Here is a 22058-nt window from a genome sequence, read left to right as displayed (position 1 = left end):
AAGGAATTAGAGCATATCATTTTATCACTATAATAGCCCTTTAATATGATATCTACATGTAAGTTATGTAGTACAAGACTAGCATTTGAAAAAGGGACATGAAATCTAAAATTAAACTTGATTCAGACAGAGCATGCAATTTTAACCTCTTAAGGACATATGACGGAATTTTTCCGTCATAAAACAATTGAGCAAACTGAAAGCTGTGTCCTTAAAGGGTTAATACACTTTTTAACTGACTTCTATTTTTAGATTTACTTTGTTCTCCTTGTATAATTTGTTGAAAAGTATACCTAAGTAGGCTCAGGAGAACTAATACACTACTGGGAGCTAGCTGGTGATTGGTGGTTAAACACATATGCCTCTTGTCATTGTCTCACCAGATGTATTTAGCTATATCCCAGTAGTATATACCTGCTCTAGAGTTTACTTTAAACCGTTTGCAGAGGCTAAACATATACCAGTAGTTATCTGCAAGCAGAGGTTAAAAATATACCTATAGATATCTGCAAGCAGAGTTTAAACATATACCTGTATTTATCTGCAAGCAGAGGTTAAACATATACCTGCAGTTATATGCAAGCAGAGGTTAACATATACCTGTAGTTATCTGCAAGCAGAGGTTAAACATATACCTGTATTTATCTGCAAGCAGAGGTTAAACATATACTTGCAGTTATCTGCCAGCAGAGGCTAAACATATACCTGTAGTTATCTGCAAGCAGAGGCTAAACATATACCTGTGGTTATCTGCAAGCAGAGGTTAAACATATACCTGTAGTTATCTGCAAGCAGAGGTTTAACATATACCTGTAGTTATCTGCAGAGGTTAAACATATACCTGTAGTTATCTGCAAGCAGAGGTTAAACATATACCTGTAGTTATCTGCAAGCAGAGGTTTAACATATACCTGTAGTTATCTGCAGAGGTTAAACATATACCTGTAGTTGTCTGCAAGCAGAGGTTAAACATATACCTGTAGTTATCTGCAAGCAGAGGTTAAACATATACCTGTAGTTATCTGCAAGCAGAGGTTAAACATATACCTGTAGTTATCTGCAAGCAGAGGTTAAACTTATACCTGTAGTTATCTGCAAGCAGAGGCTAAACATATACCTGTGGTTATCTGCAATAGTGCTATAATAAAATGTTCTAGCATGTCACAGCTTTTTTATGTCCCTTAGTGCTTTTATGGATATATATATCTGCAGACATGTGTATTAATGTATCTTATAACAGAGGTTCCAAACATAACTTTGGGTACGATTGTTCCATTATGTGTGATTAGAACTGCAGAAACACATTTCCCAAAAAGATTTCATTCTATGGAAAGCGCTGTGCATGGAGCATGATGGCATCAGATACAGAAAGGCAGCAGTTCTAGGGTGTTGGGGACGGAAGTGTGATATAATGTGGCTTTTGAAAGGACCTATGCATTCCCATTTCAATTATTAAAGGACATTTTAGATTACTGGTGAAGGATTGTGGGGGGTTTTTCTGAGCTGTTTGGGATTCTAAAATCCTGTTAACATGGCTGAAGCCAAAATCAATCCCCTACGGCAACAGTTTATAAATCACTGTCAGATTTATAATGGACTGGAATTCAATGGTTAACTATTCCATAAATAGGATATTTTCATATTGCAAACTGTAAGGGATTTTATTGGGGCCAAATATGGTCTCTTTAAACCACTTCACTTCTATTAAAGGGATATGAAACCAAAATGTTTTAATTCATGATTCCGACAGAGCATGCAAATTTAACCCACTTTCTAATTTACTCCTATAATCAATTTTTCTTAGTTCTCTTGGTATCTTTATTTGAAAAGCTGGAATGAATGATTAGGAGCCAGCAAATATTTAGTTCAGCACCTGGGTAGCGCTTGCTGATTGGTGGCTAAAAGTACTTTACTAAATGTAAACACACAACAGTGCAGGGTCGATAATTTTTCAATTACATGCTCTAACAAATTAGAACATGTAACTTTTTCAACTATTATGGACCTTTAACACTGCTATATTTCACACAGTCATCAGTTGCTGTGGTAATTCATTTATAGCTGTCCCTAAGTGACCTCAGCAGTGGAAGAAACCTAGGTTACAACACTGTTTTATGGACACTAACACTTTACACTTCTTTTTAAAATGTAAAATCTTTTATTTATACAACAAATATAATTATAAAAATACATTATTCTTAGGCTAATCTGTGCTTTTAACATATCATTCTACCTAAGTTTTTTTTTTCCCCAGCGACTAATGTCCCTTTAAAGAGATTCACCCCAAAAAACTAAATGAAGAGACCAGTTATAAAAATTAAGAGATTAATTATACATTATCGGCTACATTACGAGTTGTGCGTTAGGGTAAAAAAGCAGCGTTAAGAGGTCTTAACGCTGCTTTTTTACGCCCACTGCTATTACGAGTCTTGCAGGTTTAGGGGCACCGCACACTTCTTTGGCCTTACCGCAAAATGACTTACGTAAACTTCGTAAAGTCTTTTTTCTATGGGACTTCCATAGCGCTGATATTACGAGTCTGTCCTGGGAGGCCAAAAAGTGAGCGGTACACCCTACCCTGTCAAGAGTCCTAATGCATTTAAAAGTCAGTAGTTAAGAGTTTTATGGTACAACGCCGTAACATAAAACTCATAACTAAAGTGCTAAAAAGTACACTAACACCCATAAACTACCTATTAACCCCTAAACTGAGGCCCTCCCGCATCGCAAATACTAAAATAAAAATTTTAACCCCTAATCTGTCGCTCCGGACACCGCCGCCAGCTACATTATATGTATAAACCCCTAATCTGCTGACCCCAACATCGCCGACACCTACATTATATTTATTAACCCCTAATCTGCCGCCCCCAATGTCGCTGCCACCTACCTACACTTATTAACCCCTAATCTGCTGCCCCCAACGTCGCCTCCACTATAATAAACATATTAACCCCTAAACCGCCGCACTCCCGCCTCGCAAACATTAGTTGAATTTTATTAACCCCTAATCTGCCTTCCCTAACATCGCCGCCACCTACCTACATTTATTAACCCCTAATCTGCTGCCCCCAACGTCGCCGCCACTATATTAAAGTTATTAACCCCTAAACCTAAGTCTAACCCTAAACCTAACACCCCCTAACTTAAATAAAATTGAAATAACTCTAAATAAATATTTCTATCATTAACTAAATAATTCCTATTAAAACTAAATACTTACCTGTAAAATAAACCCTAAGATAGCTACAATATAACTAATAGTTACATTGTAGCCACCTTAGGATTTATTTTTATTTTACAGGCAAGTTTGTATTTATTTTAACTAGGTAGGATAGTTATTAAATAGTTATTAACTATTTAATAACTACCTAGCTAAAATAAAGACAAATTTACCTGTAAAATAAAACCTAACCTAAGTTACACTAACACCTAACACTACACTATAATTAAATAAATTAACTAAATTAAATACAATTACCTAAATTAAATTAAATTAGCTAAAGTACAAAAAACCCCCCACTAAATTACAGAAAATAATAAACAAATTACAGAAATTTAAACTAATTACACCTAATAGCTCTATTAAAATAAAAAAAAGCCCCCCCCAAAATAAAAAAAACCCTAGCCTAAACTAAACTACCAATAGTCCTTAAAAGGGCCTTTTGCGGGGCATTGCCCCAAAGTAATCAGCTCTTTTACGTGAAAAAAAAAAAAAAAAAAAATACAAACAACCCCCCAACAGGGAGACGTCTTCATCCAAGCCGGGCGAAGTGGTCCTCCAGACAGGCAGAAGTCTTCATCCAAGTCGGACAGAAGTGGTCCTCCAGACGGGCAGAAGTCTTCATCCAGATGGCATCTTCTATCTTCATCCATCCAGCGCGGAGCGGGTCCATCTTCAAGACATCCGAAGCGGAGCATCCTCTTCATCCGACGACTAAAACAGAATGAAGGTACCTTTAAGTGACGACATCCAAGATGGCGTCCCTTAGATTCCGATTGGCTGGTAGAATTCTATCAGCCAATCGCAATTAAGGTAGAAAAAATCCTATTGGCTGATGCAATCAGCCAATAGGATTGAGCTCGCAATTCTATTGGCTGATTGGAACAACCAATAGAATGCCAGCTCAATCCTATTGGCTGATTGGATCAGCCAATAGGATTGAACTTCAATCCTATTGGCTGATTGTATCAGCCAATAGGATTTTTTCTACCTTAATTCCGATTGGCTGATAGAATTCTATCAGCCAATCGGAATCTAAGGGACGCCATCTTGGATGACGTCACTTAAAGGTACTTTCATTCTGTTTTAGTCGTCGGATGAAGAGGATGCTCCGCGTCGGATGTCTTGAAGATGGACCAGCTCTGCGCCGGATGGATGAAGATAGAAGATGCCGTCTGGATGAAGACTTCTGCCCGTCTGGAGGGCCACTACTGCCTGGCTTGGATGAAGACTTCTGCCTGTCTGGAGGACCACTTCGCCCTGGCTTGGATGAAGACGTCTCCCGGTAAGTCGATCTTCAGGGGGTTAGTGTTACGGTTTTTTTAAGGGTGTATTGGGTGGGTTTTATTTTTTAGATTAGGGTTTGGGCGGCAAAAGAGCTAACTGCCCTTTTAAGGGCAATGCCCATCCAAATGCCCTTTTCAGGGCAATGGGGAGCTTAGGTTTTTTTAGATAGTATTTTATTTGGGGGGTTGGTTGTGTGGGTGGTGGGTTTTACTATTGGGGGGTTGTTTGTATTTTTTTTTACAGGTAAAAGAGCTGATTACTTTGGGGCAATGCCCCGCAAAAGGCCCTTTTAAGGGCTATTGGTAGTTTAGTTTAGGCTAGGGTTTTTTTTATTTTGGGGGGGCTTTTTTTATTTTAATAGAGCTATTAGGTGTAATTAGTTTAAATTTCTGTAATTTGTTTATTATTTTCTGTAATTTAGTGTTTTTTTTTAATTTAATTTATTTAATTGTATTTAATGTAGGGAATTAATTTAATTGTAGTGTAGTGTTAGGTGTTAGTGTAACTTAGGTTAGGTTTTATTTTACAGGTAAATTTGTCTTTATTTTAGCTAGGTAGTTATTAAATAGTTAATAACTATTTAATAACTATTGTACCTAGTTAAAATAAATACAAACTTGCCTGTAAAATAAAAATAAATCCTAAACTGGCTACAATGGTTAATAAGTGTTAGGTAGGTGGCGGCGACATTGAGGGCGGCAGATTAGGTGTTAGTAAATATAATGTAGGTGTCGGCGATGTTGGCGGCAGCAGATTAGGGGTTCATAAGTATAATGTAGGTGGCGGCGGTGTCCGGAGTGGCTGATTAGGGGTTAATAATATTATGTAGGTATCGGCGTTGTCGGGGCGGCAGATTAGGGGTTAATAAGCATAAGATTAGGGGTGTTTAGACTCAGAGGCATATGTATCAAGCTCCGAATGGAGCTTGATGCCCCGTGTTTCTGGCGAGCCTGCAGGCTCGCAAGAAACAGCAGTTATGAAGCAGCGGTCACAAAGACCGTTGCTCCATAACCTGTCCGCCTGCTCTGAGCAGGCGGACAGACATCTCCGGAAATCAACCCGATCGAGTACGATTGGGTTGATTGACACCCCCCTGCTGGCGGCCTATTGGGAGCTGCTGGTGCAATGCTGAATACGGCGAGCATATTGCTTGCCGTATTCAATGAAGTCTGGCGGACCTGATCCGCACTGTCGGATCAGGTCCGCCAGACTTTAATAAATATGCCCTTCAGGGTTCATGTTAGGGTGTTAGGTGTAGACATAACTTTTATTTCCCCATAGGAATCAATGGGCTGTGTTAGCGAGCTTTACGCTGCTTTTTTGCAGGTGTTAGACTTTTTTTCAGCCGGCTCTCCCCCTTGATTTTTGTGGGGAAATCGTGCACGAGCACGTTACACCACCTCACCGCTGACTTAAGCAGCGCTGGTATTGGATTGCGGTAGTGAGCAAAATTTTTCTCAACGCTCACTTCTAGTCTTTTAACGACGGGTTTCTGAAAACTCGTAATACTAGCGCTGCAGGTAAGTGAGAGGTGAGGTAAAACTGCTCGTTAGCACCGCATAGCCTCTAACGCAAAACTCGTAATCTAGGTGTTTGTTATTTATTTATTTATTTACTTGCTTAATTCTAGATGTTTGCTAGCAGGATAATTTTAAGGTAAGAGATGTATCTGCCATATATAATATGCTATATAGACTGGTCACCTATGTGATTGAGTTCATGGTCATTCTGCATGAGTGTAGGGATGTTATTTCAACTTCAAAACATAATTTGGTTACATTTTTATGAACACATATTCATAATATCTCTCTAACTTGCTAATAGTCAACTAGAACTGATTTGCATTGTGGACTGCATAGATCCTCTTTGCCTAACAAGATAACAGTACCCACATATGTATTTGTGTGAGGTCACCCACCAATAGAAGCGTCACAGGTCCCAATTAAAGCAAAGGCTCTAGCTATTTTGATGCTATTTGCTGGTTATAATTGTTGGCTGCCCATACTTTTTTTAAATCTGTTTTTAAAGGTGGTGACTCACTGAACCAAGTCTGTTTTCTCATATTAAATATAATTATTGCTAGCATTAATTAAGAGTGGTAAAGTCCAATCTTTTTAATTGGAAATAATGTCTCCTTTTATTCTCTCTTTGTGATGTTTTTATCATTTAAGTGCAGTTAAAGTCTCAGGAATGCAAATGTACTTGCTCTCCCCTTAAAAGAGTGAACTCTGGGGATACAAATATGTACACAGAATATCTTTAATCACCATTAAAAAAAAGTGAAGACTTACGGTCAAGTGGTACTTCCAGTGATGTAACTGCTTGGAAAAGGAAAAGAACTAAAGACGCTCTGCCTGGGAATAAGCTTTTCTTCCCCTGCATTATTTTAAGATGCTTGAGTTTACTCCTGCTGAGAGACAGAAGCCTTTCTACTTAGCCCTCTGATTTCTTCACAACATAAAAGCCAATGGTTGAGTGACTAGAAGCTGAAACAAAAGAGAATAACATAAATATGCAAGAGTATTAGAATATTTCAAATAACAAAACCAATCATCAATTGTAATAATAAGCACAACGATTGTTTTTTTTAACAAGATAATGCACTAAAGAATACAATAATAAGATTAATAAAGCAAAAATAGATGAACAGAGAAAAGTAACAAAGTTATTGTAATCAACGCAGGAAACTTTAAATAACAAAACAAAAGTGGGTAAATGATCTAGATCATGGGTAATTTATGAAGAAACATACTAACAGGAATATTTCTCAGCTCTTAAGGACAGTGAACACATTTTAGACTAGCTATTAAAGGGATACTAAACCCATTTTTTTTTTCTTTCATGATTCAGATAGAGCATGCAATTTTCAGCAACTTTCTAATTTACTCCTATTAGTATTTTTTCTTCGTTCTCTTGCTATCTTTATTTGAAAAAAAAGGCATCTAAGCTAAGGAGCCAGACAATTTTTGGTTCAGAAACCCTGGACAACACTTGTTTAATGGTGGGTACTTTTAGCCACCAATCAGCAAGCACAACCCAGGTTGTGAACAAAAAATGGTCCGGCTTCTAAACGTACATTCTTTCTTTTCAAATAAAGATAGCAAGAGAATGAAGAAATATTTGATAATAGGAGTAAATTAGAAAGTTGCTTAAAATTGCATTCTCTATCTGAATCACACTATCCAACGAACCTATACAATGGATCCATACAGACAAGTTGGGAATGAGCCAGCTGCATAAAAAAGGAATAATCTTGGGTATGGCAGAAGAGATAAACCTGTTGTACACTAATGAATGGTCAGTATTTAAATAAGCAGTAAGGATACTGCTATAATGAGACCTATCAATATGTGCAAAAATACTCAAAGCTTTGGTCAGTCCTCATTATCTGCTATGGTTTATAAAATCACAGGGACATTTTATGATATATATTTTTACTATTCTTATCATGTAATCTTATTTCATTTTGCAAAAAAAAAAATCCAAGGGTGCTTAAAATCAGTAGCAAAAAAAAAGAAAGGAAAATAGAGCTGTGACAATGTTTTAATGATGCAACTGTATATCAATCAAATTAACTTTATGAAAAATAATCTTAACATTTAAATATTTTAATACTTTACACACATTAGTTCAGTTATAAAGATACTTTGTTTCTCATCCTTTTTTTTTTTTTTTTTGTAAATACTTAACCTTATTTCTCTGTTAACAAAATTTGTACATATAAAGGACCTATGAAATAATCCCCATTATCATAATTGCATATACAGTAGGTAGGTCTCTCTTCTATCAAATAAGGCATATCCCATGTATCAGTTTATTTTTTACAGGGCAAGAAACACTTTTAGTGGCCACCCTATATTAACATTTGTTATCATTGGCCATGTTTGCATTGACCATGAAATATCAAGAGTATCATGTGAGATATCATTTGAAGCAGGAGCATCTCCTCTTTCAAATAATGATATGTTGACTTTGGCAGGAAAAATAAATATATAGATCTACAATCCTATTGTATTACTTTAAATCAAACTTCTAGCTGTGAAAAAATAATTCAGATTTGTGCATTGGTAAATGGTACAATTCTAAATCCTTAATTTAAAAGAGAAGATACTTTCTTTCAGACGTGGCATCTTGTGTATGTGTTTCAGAATGCTTATTGTATTAAAGTGATATACATGGATGATAATCGTTCAATTGTTTATCTAAATAAAGATAATTTATTAAGTTAGTATTTTTACTAGATCAAATCTAACATTGTGAGTGTTTGCTAATAAATCATTGCACTGAATTTGGGGGCAGATGACTGCAACACATAGGCCAGAAGATTGGAAAATGTAACCTATTATGCACCAAAAAATGGAAATTGCCCAGAATTTCACCATTTGTTATAACGATTAGAGTCAGTTCCTATTTGCCTGTCTATGCCTGACACTGGATCTAATCTGGCTAGATAAATCTATTTTTTATAAATTCTCACTTGAGATAATAAAAACACAAGGTTTTCTGTTCTTGTTCTATCACTGCCAAACTGGCTTTTACATTTAACTGTATATTATAACACAGTGGAAATTATAGCTAATATTATAACATTCACATATTATTTAGTGCTGTATATATATATATATATATATATATAAATTATGTATATATATATATATATATATATATATATATATATATACACACTGTATATATGCCACTCCCCTTCTCTATATAGCAGTGATTGATTAATAAATACAATCATATTTAATACTTTTTAAAAATACATATCAGTTATTTTTTTACAAAGGAAGAAAATGCACAAAATATTAAATGTGTTTAATTGCTAAAATTAAAACTGAACAGACAAATTAAATTAAAATGATATGTAAACTAAACCACAATTTGTTAAGATAAAATATTGTACATTCTTGGCTTATATATATATATATATATATATATATATATATATATATATATATATATATATATTTATCACTAAGTTATACTACATACATTAACTTGATAGTGGAACAATTAAACTGATTAATGTACTCTTGATTTCCAGTTCAATGAAAATGGGGATAAATAATTCCACAGATTTATTTAAAGCGTAGAAAATAGCATTATATATTTTTTAACTACATTACTGTAATTTATTTCTGACAATGATACATAAAAATTGTTAAAGTATTTAATCATTTACATTTCACCAAACAATTACAAGAAAACATTTTCCTGAAAATTGGAAGAAAAAAAACAAACATATAATGAGGTCAAAACAATCTATAAATATTCCACTTACCATTACCCACTGCAGATGGAAAAAAAACACAATCTCACCACATCACTGGCAGTTACTTTGTATCAATTTGGCTTCTACGTTTTTCTGCTCCATCCTTAGACTTATCTGACAATGTTAACTGCACAATGCATTTTATCTATTCTAACCCACCAAACAAATGTGCTTATGTGACTGTGCACTTTTACATGCTAATTACAGTGCTGTGCATCCATCAGCAGACAGAGCAATTGATTGGGTATTGGCTGTGCTCTCTGCAGAAGGCAACAAAAATCGTTTTATTACCAATGTCAACATTAGTCTGTTTTTAAGGGATATGAGATGTAAATTACAATTTGTTACATTCACAACAGGGTATTTTAAAATGTATTTAAATTGTCTTGTATTTTGTAAAACAAACACCTATTTGCTGAATATAGTTTCTTCACTGTCTACCAATGTATGGTACAATATTAACAAGTTTAGCTACTGTTATTTCAAATGCACAATCATTTAATGGCTTCTCTACTAGAATTGCACATATTACTTAAGCCTATAAGTAGCATTTAAATGGACAGTCAAGTCCAAATTAAACTTTCATGATTCAGACAAGGCATAACATATTAAACATCTTTCCTATTTACTTTTATCACCAATTTTGCTTTGTTCTCTTGGTATTCTTAGTTAAAAGCTAAACCTAGGTAGGCTCATATGCTAATTTCTTAGACCTTGAAGGCAGCCTCTTATGTGAGTGCATTTTGACAGTTTTTCCCCACTAGAGGGCGTTAGTTCATGTGTGTCATATAGATAACATTGAGCTCACTCATGTAAAGTTACCTAGGAGTAAGCACTGATGGGCTAAAATGCAAGTCTGTCAAAAGAACTGAAATAAGGGGGCAGTCTGCAGATGCTTAGATACAGGGTAATCACAGAGGAAAAAAGTGTGTTATTATATCTGTGTTGGTTATGCAAAACTGGGGAATGGGTAATAAAGGGATTATCTATCTTTTTTAAACAACAAAAATTCTGGTGTTGACTGTCCCTTTAAATGGAGTTCATGTGAAACAAACAGATCTAGAATCTAATATTTTATGTTTTGCAAAACAAGGTTTAAAAAAAAATAAAGATTTTGCTTAATTTCTCTTCATCACCAAGAGTTTTTGATCATCAGGGCGATCAGTTAGTTAGTCTGCCGGAGTTTGAAACTGATAACTCTTGAACACCAAGATTTCTTATACATCTGAGAAAACCTTTATGCAATAGTAAATTTTGATAGGCTTTTCACAGGTCAACATAGAAGCAGTTGTAGCCACCAATCAGCAAGCGCTACCCATGTTCTGAACCAAAAATGGGTCAGCTCCTAAGCTTACATTCTTGCTTTTTCAAATAAAGATGCCAAGAGAACAAAGAAAATTTGATAATAGGAGTAAATTAGAAAGTTGCTAAAGATTGCATGCTCTATCTCAGACATCCTCAAACTTGGCCCTCCAGAGGTTTTGGAACTACATTTCCCATGATGCTCAGCCAGCATATCAGCTGGCTGAGCATCATGGGAAATGTAGTTCCAAAACCTCTGGAGGGCCAAGTTTGAGGATGTCTGCTCTATCTGAATCATTAAAGTTTAAACTTGACACTGGAACAACACATAAAATGTTTAATTATTGCAAGTGAAACATTATTGCAATATACATTCATTATTTATTTTGCAGCCTTTTGTTATAAAATACATCTCAAAAATGTGTTTGTTTCACTTTCTCCCGGGGAGGCGTGGGTTAATACTTTACATTTTTTACAATGTATTCAAGCTTTTGTTTACTTTTCCCTCCCTCCCTAAGCTTCTTTAGTGTCACATGCTTTGAAAAGGTGGATTATCAGTTTTGCATCAACAATCATGATGGGCAAATCATTCTTTGCAATAGTAACCAAGCTGAGTTAGTGCTAAACCTCTTTAAATGAAATACAAAAGTTCAGGCTAGCCCAGTCTGCACATGTGTAAACAGAGTGTGTGCTATATCTGAATATTAGTTTGTGATTGGTTAGCAAGAGTTCATTTGTTCTGTGGGACAGGGAAATTAGGGAAAAGAATAAACATAAAACAATATACTAATTTGACAAAATAAAGCTGCAGTTTTCATTGCAAAATTATTCTTGTATATTAAAGTTTATAATTATGTAGTTTACAATTTGTGTCCCTTTAACCCTTCTTTTTAAATGTTGTGTTAATTTACAATGAAACTATTAATTGCTAATGAATCAACATTTAAAAGTGTGAGCTATTCATGTTCTATTAAACCTGGAAATTGTTGTTTGTTAAAATATTAATTGTGATTCACAATATCCACTTAAATCAGGTTAAATATGCTGTGCAAAAATGTAAAAAACCCAACAATAAAACCTATGCTAACAAAGAGTGTGTAAATTTGTTTCTTTTAAAGCTATAGAAAAGGCTTTTCTACTTTTTTTTTGTCTGCAGATGAATTTAAAAGTAACACAAATGTATTATTTATTTATTTTACATGCAGTGGAATCTAAATGGACATGTCTACTTTAGAATAACCCTTGATCAGTTCATATACAAGGACACAATGAGGCATATCTATCAAGCTCCGAACGGAGCTTGAAGGGCTGTGTTTTTGGCGAGCCTGAAGACTCGCCAGAAACAGCAGTTATAAAGCAGCGCTCTAAAGACTGCTACTTCATAACCCTGTCCGCCTGTTCTGATAAGGCGGACAGGAATCGCCAAATTCAACCCGATCGAGTACTATCGTGTTGATTGACACCCCCCTGCTGGTGGCCGATTGGCCGCAAGTCTGCAGGGGGTGGCGTATTGCTCTCCGCATTCAGCGAGGTCTTGCGGACCTGATCCGCACTGTCGGATCAGGTCCGCAAGACCCTAATAAATTGGCCTCAATGGATGTAGCTCTACATTGTTGACAATGCTTTGGAGAAGTTAACCAATTTACATTTATAATACCAAAGAATAGGGGGGAAAATCAAAGTATGACAGTGTAATTTGCATTGTTTATGAAAAAATATATAAATTAACTACAAGATCCATACTTTTTAAAATAGTGAAATATATGCAGATCTGACACACTGTACTTAGGCACACAAATTAAAGGGCCATAATACCCAAATTTTTATACACTTGAAAGTGATGCAGCATAGCTGTAAAAAGCTGACTAGAAAATATCACCTGAACATCTCTATGTAAAAAAAGAAAGATATTTTAGCTCAAAATGTCCTAAGTATTCACACCCCATTGTAAAGGGCTTTAAGATGCAAATCAGTATGTCTGTTCCGGGACAGGCAAGGGAGTGAGCCTTATGCACACTCATCTTATTTCCCTATTCAGTTTAAGGAAGTTTACTATGAAATTTCATAAAAGTAAAGTGAAATCTCATGAGATCACAGTAAACGAGTTCATGACCTCAGTACTGTTGATGCCGATTGGCTGCTGTACATTTCTTCCTTCTTTTTTTTTTAAACCTGCAGCTGGGCAGTAACTGAAATATAACTTTTTACAGAATACTTACTCTGGTGAGCTGAGGAAGTTGTGAGGTAAAATATCTTCCTTTTTTTGCATAGAGATTCTCAGGTGATATTTTCCTGTCAGCTTTTAACAGTTATGCTGCATCACTTTCAAGTGATTTAGCATATGAGTATTATGTCCTTTAATTCTTCTTTTATAAACTGGGCTGACAGGTGGTGAGGAGGAGTCTGGGCAGTCCATGCAACGGCTGCATACCCTAGGGTGGTGTAAGGTCAGCCTGTGGGTGTGGTTTGGAAGTCTGGCGCATTGCCGAATAAGGTTTAGGTGCACCAGGTTTCACTTTGTTAAAAGATGCGTAAATACCTAAATGCATTCATGCAGTCCAGTGACACATTAGCAGATTCTGCAATCTCTTTTTTGTGTACTCTATTCCCCTTTGTGTTTTGTGTTTTTTATTGACAGAATTGCTTTCCACTCAGTTTATTACACGAGTTTTGAAACCTATCCATTTCAACAAGCATGACCTCTTAAAAATCTATGCTGGTTTGCTTGGGAGGCATCTCTTCACAGTTTGTTTAGCTATTGTAAATGTTAATGTCTTTGCTCACACTCATTTTACATATAAATGAACAAGATTATTTCCTTTTTTTCATCAAAATGAAGTTTGTTTAAATGTCACTTTTCAACTAGGACAATTGTACATAACAAATATGTAAAAATAACACAAATGTATTATTTATTTATTTTACATGCAGTGTAATCCACATGTCCACTTTAGAATAACCCTTGATCAGTTCATATACAAGGACACAATGAGGCATTCTATCAGCCAATCGGAATTCTATCAGCCAATCGGAATTAAGGTAGAAAAAATCCTATTGGCTGATGCAGTTAATTTAGGGAATTAATTTAATTATAGTTTAGTGTTAGGTGTAATTGTAACTTAGGTTAGGTTTTATTTTACAGGTAAATTTGTACTTATTTTGGCTAGGTAGTTATTAAATAGTTAATATCTATTTAATAACTATTGTACCTAGTTAAAATAAATACAAAGTTGCCTGTAAAAAATAAAAATAAACCCTAAGCTAGCTATAATGAAACTATTAGTTGTATTGTAGCTATCTTAGGGTTTATTTTATAGGTAAGTATTTATTTTTAAATAGGAATAATTTAGATAATTATAGTGATTTTATTTAGATTTATTTAAATTATATTTAAGTTAGGGGGTGTTAGGTTTAGGGTTAGACTTAGGTTTAGGGGTTAATACATTTAATATAGTGGCGGTAACGTTGGGGGCGGCAGATTAGGGGTTAATAAATGTAGGTAGGTGTCGGCGATGTTAGGGATGGTAGATTAGGGGTTAATAATATTTAACTAGTGTTTGTGAGGCGGTAGTGTGGCGGTTTAGGGGTTAATATATTTATTAAAGTGGCGGCGATGTCCGGTTCGGCAGATTAGGGGTTAAAAATTTTATTTAAGTGTTTGCGATGTGGGGGGGGGCCTCGGTTTAGGGGTTAATAGGTAGTTTATGTGTGTTAGTTTACTTTTTAGCACTTTAGTTAAGAGTTTTATGCTACGGCGTTAGCTCATAAAACTCTTAACTACTGACTTTCAAATGCGGTACCAGGCTTGACAGGAGAGGGTGTACCACTCATTTTTAGGAAGACTCGTAATACCGGCGTTAGGAAAATCCCATTGAAAATATAGGATACGCAATTGGATTTGTGGTATTTTCGAGATGTGAAAAAAAAGTGAGCGGTACACCTGTACCTGCAAGACTCGTAATACCAGCAGGCGTTAAAAAGCAGCGTTGGGACCAGTGTTAATTTCGTCGACTAAAACTTGACTAAAATGAGCATAAAACTAAAGAAATTCTGATGACTAAAATACGACTAAAACTAAAATGGCATTTTAGTCAAAAGACTATGACTAAAACTAAATCAAAATGGCATTTTAGTCAAAAGACTATGACTAAAATTAAATCAAAATTTGCTGTCAAAATTAACAGTTTCTAAATCTGTGTCTGTACTGGATGTTTAAACCTTAATTCAATAAATAATAACCGGTGTTATGTTTACTCCTAGAGTATATAATGAGTTTGGAAATTATAGAGAAATGCTTAAATAATACATTACACTTTAACTAAACCCCTTAGATTTTAGTCAACTAAAATCTACTGGAGATTTAGTCGACTAATATAAACTGAAGATTTAGTCGACTAAAACTAGACTAAAACTAAAACAATTTAGATGACTAAAATACGACTAAAACTAAAATGGCATTTTAGTCAAAAGACTAAAACTAAGACTAAATTGAAATTTGCCGTCAAAATTAACACTGGTTGGGACCTCTCAACGCTGTTTTTTAACCCTAACGCAAGACTCGTAATCTAGGCGATCGTATTTACTGCCTTTTTAAATGATGTTTGCCCATATTTCAGGTAAGCCTTAAAGGGACACTAAGCATAGTCAATAAAAATCTTTTCTATCACTGAATTACTGATAATATCCTTACCAGTCCACATCTCATGCTTTATATTGGTTGTTTAGGTGTTTGCATAAGCCAGTCTTTACTACTAAACAACAATCAATGGGGCAGGCAAGGGCTTTTGATTGTCTGTACTGCACTGTGATATTCAGTTTGAAATAAAAGACTTGCGCAGATGGATGTCTGAGAGAGAAGGAAATTTCAGTTTTATAAACAATCTCTTAAACAACCAATAAGAAGAATAAGGCTATGGGTATGTCAGGATTTTATCATAATTGACAGAAAATGTTTATTTTGCCTATAAACCACAAATTCATATTCTGTGGCCTGAACTGCTACACATATATTTACAAATCGTCAGGTTGCTCAGTGTAGGTCAATGAAAAAAAAGTGAAAACAAATGTCAGTGTGTTGTATAAAGTGCCTACAAATAAGCAGTGTGAATTTTGAAATCTAAAAAAAGGTAGAAAAAGTTATTTTTTAAGATACGTTAATGAGAATCCCACCATCCACACACAGTATAAATGTCTACTTATTAGCTGTTTTAGAGAGAGCCTACGGAGAGCCCTTTACAATTATTGTGAAACTTCTCACCCCCAGTGATTTTGCTTAGTGGTTTAGGAACAAGAGGCTATGAAATGTTTCTTTTATCTGGAACTTTGAAGCATTAACCCCTTGGTTGCCATGGACAATGAGCTAGATACAATAAACTCTGTTGGGTCAGTGAGAATGAAGCCTATAAACCTCAGTGAATTTAATGGGCTAATACTGGAACTGAGAGTGAGTTGTTTAGTGCCATCAAAAATGCTTTGTATACTAACTACTTTTAAGGGAGAGTTAACCCTAAAATTTTCTCCACTTTAATTTGTTTCCAATGATCCGTTTATTTTGCTCGAGTGTATTACTATGTTTAAAAATAGCTCCTTTAATTTTATTTCATCATTTGAAATACCTGATCTTTCCTGTAGTATCTCTAATAACACTTAAAGGACCCTTAAACTTGACAATTTAACAGCACATAACATGTTTCCTTATTGCAAGTAAAACATTGTTGCAATATACATTCATTATTTATTTTGCTGCCTTTTGCTGTAAAATACATCTAAAAAAACCTGCTTGTTTTACTTTCTCTCAGAAGAGATTTGGGTTAATACTTTTAGGCAAATTATGTAAGCGTTTGTTTACTTTAGAAGAAAAAGGGATCAATTGCGGAAGCGAATGAAAAAGAATGTACTTGGATAGCACTCCCCAATACTGCACGGAGGGACCACTATAAACTTATAAAGGAAAGCCCTGAGTGGTGACGGGAGTTTAAAACTTAACTTTTAATATAAAATATTAAAAAGGTTGTAAATTAATTAAAAACACAGATGTGGACCACAAGACCAAACAAATTGGATCACAAAGGTGGAAAACACCAGGAAAAAAATTGCTTAATAGCATATAGGTCTAGGTATAATACCCATAACTATAAATCCTGAGTGTGAGTGACTTGTAGTGCTTTACCACCCCCTCTGCAATGAGGGTATTGGTGGTGTACTTATGGGGTTACACTCGTGGTCCTATCAGGTGATCTGTGGAGTATTCAGACCCACCTGTTTTAACCTTTTAATGGTATTAGGGTGTAACCTCCATATGATTATATTGGTGGTAATAGCTGGTGGCTACTGATCTCTGAGCTGATATCCACAATGGTCAGAATTAGTGTGTAATTATAGCTAGAATAGCTAATGTTACTAATATTGAGCTGAGCTGGAACTAAGGAGTTCAAAGGTAACTGACTTTGTGAAAGTTAGAATAGAGATTGACCAAATGTATGGGCCACCTTCTAATGAGCGCATCGCTCTCAGGTGAGTAAACATAAAGTGGCAATATCTATACCAGGGTGGAGTACCCCACTAATGGAATCACCAAATAGAAACACAAATCCTATATGTCAGTGGAGTGTTTACCACATCCTCTGATTAGAGGTTTGTTAGTGGTGTACTTTTTGTGAAACTCCTGGTGGGAGGACTAATGAAATTTCAAATTATATTAGAGTCGCAAAGTCTATTACTGCAATCCCAAGAGAGGACACAAGCCCCTTATATATTAGTGGTAAATTAAAGGGTACTGCAGCTAGACCAGTGTAGAAAGTGTACTCGCCCAGAACTTGGGATATGATACCAAATCATTCTTAATTTACAAGGTAGTAGATAGAATCTATCAATAAATAGATCTATCATTAACTAGATCAGAAAATAGTGATTGGTCTCTATAATTCTTTATAATACGTTTAGACATATAACTAGTATCAGTCTAAATAGAGAGATGTAGTTCATAATATTTACAGGCAGTTTGTAGTGCCTAAAATAAAATCTTATGTAAGAGGATATCAGATGTTAATAAGTCAAACTGGACGTGTGGGAGAGATCAAAAACTGATGTGATCGTTGGACCCCAGTTGGTGTAAATAAATGCTGTACACTGTATCTAGTAGTCCGTTATATCAGGACACTATCATATGGATACTTAAAAGCTAGTATGGAGATTGTAGTCCCTCTCTAAGGAGAGATATCCACTAGTACTTGTTTGTATGGTACAACCAAAAGTATCACTTTAACCCGTTTGGGAGTAGATTACCAATTACAGATACCTCTAATAAAATGGCTCCCCACCGGGAGATCTCGGCTCAATACTCGTAAATTAAACTAGAAAATTATAATGTTCTGGATCAGTTAAGAAGCACTAACGCATTCACACACTTTCATCCACACTTAGTTTAAATTTCTAAATAAAGAGGTCAATCGTGCATCCAAACAACTGCAGGAGGTTTAAAAATGTCTCAGCGCTCCCTGACATGTTTCGTCAGTTCGGCTTTGTCAAAAAAAACAAAAAAAAAAAAAAACCCTAAGATTTACCCTAAGATTCTCAACAGTCACATGTTTGTAAAAGGTGGATTATCAGTTTTGCATCAACAATCATGATAGTAGAAAAGCATGCTTTCAACAGTAACTAAGCTGAATAAATGCTAAACCACCTTAAGGGAAGAGTTAAAGGGACACTGAACCCAAATTTTTTCTTTCATGGTTCAGATAGAGCATGACATTTTAAGCAACTATTTATTCCTATTATCAATTTTTCTTCATTCTCTTGATATCTTTATTTTAAAAGCAGGAATGTAAATATTAGCAGCCAGCCCATTTTAAGTTAATCAGCCAATAGAATGCGAGCTCAATCTGATTGGCTGATTGGATCAGCCAATCGGATTGAACTTGATTCTGATTGGCTGATTCCATCAGCCAATCAGAAAATTCCTACCTTAATTCCGATTGGCTGATAGAATCCTATCAGCCAATCGGAATTCGAGGGACGCCATCTTGGATGACGTCCCTTAAAGGAACCGTCATTCGTCGTCTAGTCGTCGGAAGAAGAGGATGGATCCGCGCTGGAGGTCTTCAAGATGGAGCCGGTCGTCATCGGATGGAAGAACATAGAAGATGCCGCTTGGAGAAGATGTTTGCCGGTCCGGATGTCCTCTTCTTGCCGGATAGGAGGAAGACTTTGGAGCACCGGATTATGGATCGCCAACCCCCGCTTGGGTTGGATGAAGATCTTGTAGCCAGGACGGATCGGTGATACCTGGATGGTGAAGACAAGGTAGGAAGATCTTCAGGGGATTAGTGTTAGGTTTATTTAAGGGGGTTTGGGTTAGATTAGGGGTATGTGGGTGGTGGGTTGTAATGTTGGGGGGGGGTATTGTATGTTTTTTTTTACAGGCAAAAGAGCTGAAATTCTTGGGGCATGCCCCGCAAAGGGCCCTGTTCAGGGCTGGTAAGGTAAAAGAGCTTGTAATTTTTGTATTTTAGAATAGGGTAGGGAATTTTTTATTTTGGGGGTCTTTGTTATTTTATTAGGGGGCTTAGAGTAGGTGTAATTAGTTTAAAATTGTTGTAATATTTTTCTTATGTTTGTAAATATTTTTTTATTTTCTGTAACTTAGTTCTTTTTTATTTTTTGTACTTTAGATAGTTTATTTAATTGTATTTATTTGTAGCAATTGTGTTTAATTAATTTATTGATAGTGTAGTGTTAGGTTAATTGTAGGTAATTGTAGGTAGTTTATTTAATTATTTTATTGATAGGGTAGTGTTAGGTTTAATTATAACTTAGGTTAGGATTTATTTTACAGGTAAATTTGTAATTATTTTAACTAGGTAACTATTAAATAGTTCTTAACTATTTAATAGCTATTGTACCTGGTTAAAATAATTACAAAGTTGCCTGTAAAATAAATATTAATCCTAAAATAGCTATAATATAAATGTAATTTATATTGTAGCTATATTATGATTTATTTTACAGGTAAGTATTTAGCTTTAAATAGGAATAAGTTATTTAATAAGAGTTAATTTATTTCGTTAGATGTAAATTATATTTAAGTTAGGGGGGTGTTAGTGTTAGGGTTAGACTTAGCTTTAGGGGTTAATACATTTATTAGAATAGCGGTGAGCTCCGGTCGGCAGATTAGGGGTTAATAATTGAAGTTAGGTGTCGGCGATGTTAGGGAGGGCAGATTAGGGGTTAATACTATTTATGATAGGGTTAGTGAGGCGGATTAGGGGTTAATACATTTATTATAGTAGCGCTCAGGTCCGCTCGGCAGATTAGGGGTTAATAAGTGTAGGTAGGTGTCGGCGACGTTGTGGGGGGCAGATTAGGGGTTAATAAATATAACATAGGGGTCGGCGATGTTAGGGGCAGCAGATTAGGGGTACATAGGGATAACGTAGGTGGCGGCGATTTGCGGTCGGAAGATTAGGGGTTAATTATTTTAAGTAGCTTGCGGCGACGTTGTGGGGGGCAAGTTAGGGGATAATAAATATAATATAGGGGTCGGCGGGGTTAGGGGCAGCAGATTAGGGGTACATAAGTATAACGTAGGTGGCGGTCGGCAGATTAGGGGTTAAAAATTTTAATCGAGTGGCGGCGATGTGGGGGGGACCTCGGTTTAGGGGTACATAGGTAGTTTATGGGTGTTAGTGTACTTTAGGGTACAGTAGTTAAGAGCTTTATAAACCGGCGTTAGCCAGAAAGCTCTTAACTCCTGCTATTTTCAGGCGGCTGGAATCTTGTCGTTAGAGCTCTAACGCTCACTGCAGAAACGACTCTAAATACCGGCGTTAGAAAGATCCCATTGAAAAGATAGGCTACGCAAATGGCGTAGGGGGATCTGCGGTATGGAAAAGTCGCGGCTGAAAAGTGAGCGTTAGACCCTTTAATCACTGACTCCAAATACCAGCGGGCGCCCAAAACCAGCGTTAGGAGCCTCTAACGCTGGTTTTGACGGCTACCGCCGAACTCTAAATCTAGGCCAGAGTTTGTGCTATATCTGAATATTAGTTTGTGATTGATTAGCAAGGGTTCTTTTGTTCTGGGGGACCGGGAAATTAGTTAAATGAATAAACATAAAATAATATACTCATTTGACAAAATAAAGCTGCAGTTTTCATTGCAAAATTATTCTAGGATATAAAGGTTCAAAATCATGTAGTTTACCATTTGTGCTTAGTGATCCTTTAAAGGGACTACTCTATCATTTGTATTGCTTAAAAAGACAGATAATCCCTTTATTACCCATTCCCCAGTTTAGCATAACCAATATGGTTATATTGATATACTGCTTACCTCTGTGATTAGTTTGTATCTAAGCCTCTGCAGACTGCCCCCTTATCTCAGTTATTTTGACAGACTTGCATTTTAGTCAATCTGTGCTGACTCACAAATAACTCCATTGGAATGAGCACAATGTGATCTATATAATATACATGAACTAGCACTGTATAGCTTTGAAAAGTATCAAAATGTACTATGATAAGATGTGGCTTTCAAGGGCTTAGAAATTAGCATATGAGCCTACCTAGGTTTAGTTTTCATCAATTAATACCAAGAGAACAAAGCAAATTTGATGATAAAAATAAATAGGAAAGTTGCTTAAAATTGCATGCCCTATCTGATTCATGAAAGTTTAATTTTGACTAGACTGTCCCTTTAAATATACGTTAAAGAAAACCTGTGTAATTATACCCAACAGAAGAAATTACACTCCCAGTAGGAGGTAAAAGAGAGCAATAAAATGTTAATTTTCAATTGTATTGGGCTTTGGTTTACAGAGATAATATAAAGAAGCATGTGTGTGAGTGTGTGCAAAAACTAAGAATATCTGATTTCCCTGCAAGCTCCAATTGTGAGGCGCAATCCGATATAGATTGTAGTTTGCGGCGCAAGCGAGGGAACCCCCGCCGCCCGTAGTTTCAGCTCCCAACTCGA

General features: G+C 35.7%; 1 protein-coding gene across 1 annotated transcript in view; it reads right to left on the bottom strand.

Moving 5' to 3' along the window:
* Nucleotides 1-22058, bottom strand: part of NRCAM (neuronal cell adhesion molecule) — a 334348-nt gene that overhangs the window by 195414 nt on the left and 116876 nt on the right. The window contains exon 3 of the mRNA XM_053716724.1: nt 6802-6996. Coding sequence (XP_053572699.1) covers nt 6802-6892 — 91 coding nt within the window. The 5' untranslated portion in view covers nt 6893-6996. The remainder of the gene's footprint in view (nt 1-6801; nt 6997-22058) is intronic.

This window comes from Bombina bombina, chromosome 6 (assembly GCF_027579735.1).
Source record: "Bombina bombina isolate aBomBom1 chromosome 6, aBomBom1.pri, whole genome shotgun sequence".
Lineage (NCBI taxonomy): Eukaryota > Metazoa > Chordata > Amphibia > Anura > Bombinatoridae > Bombina > Bombina bombina.
The sequence above is the reverse complement of the archived record's forward strand: the minus strand, read 5'-3'. Positions and strand labels throughout refer to the sequence as shown.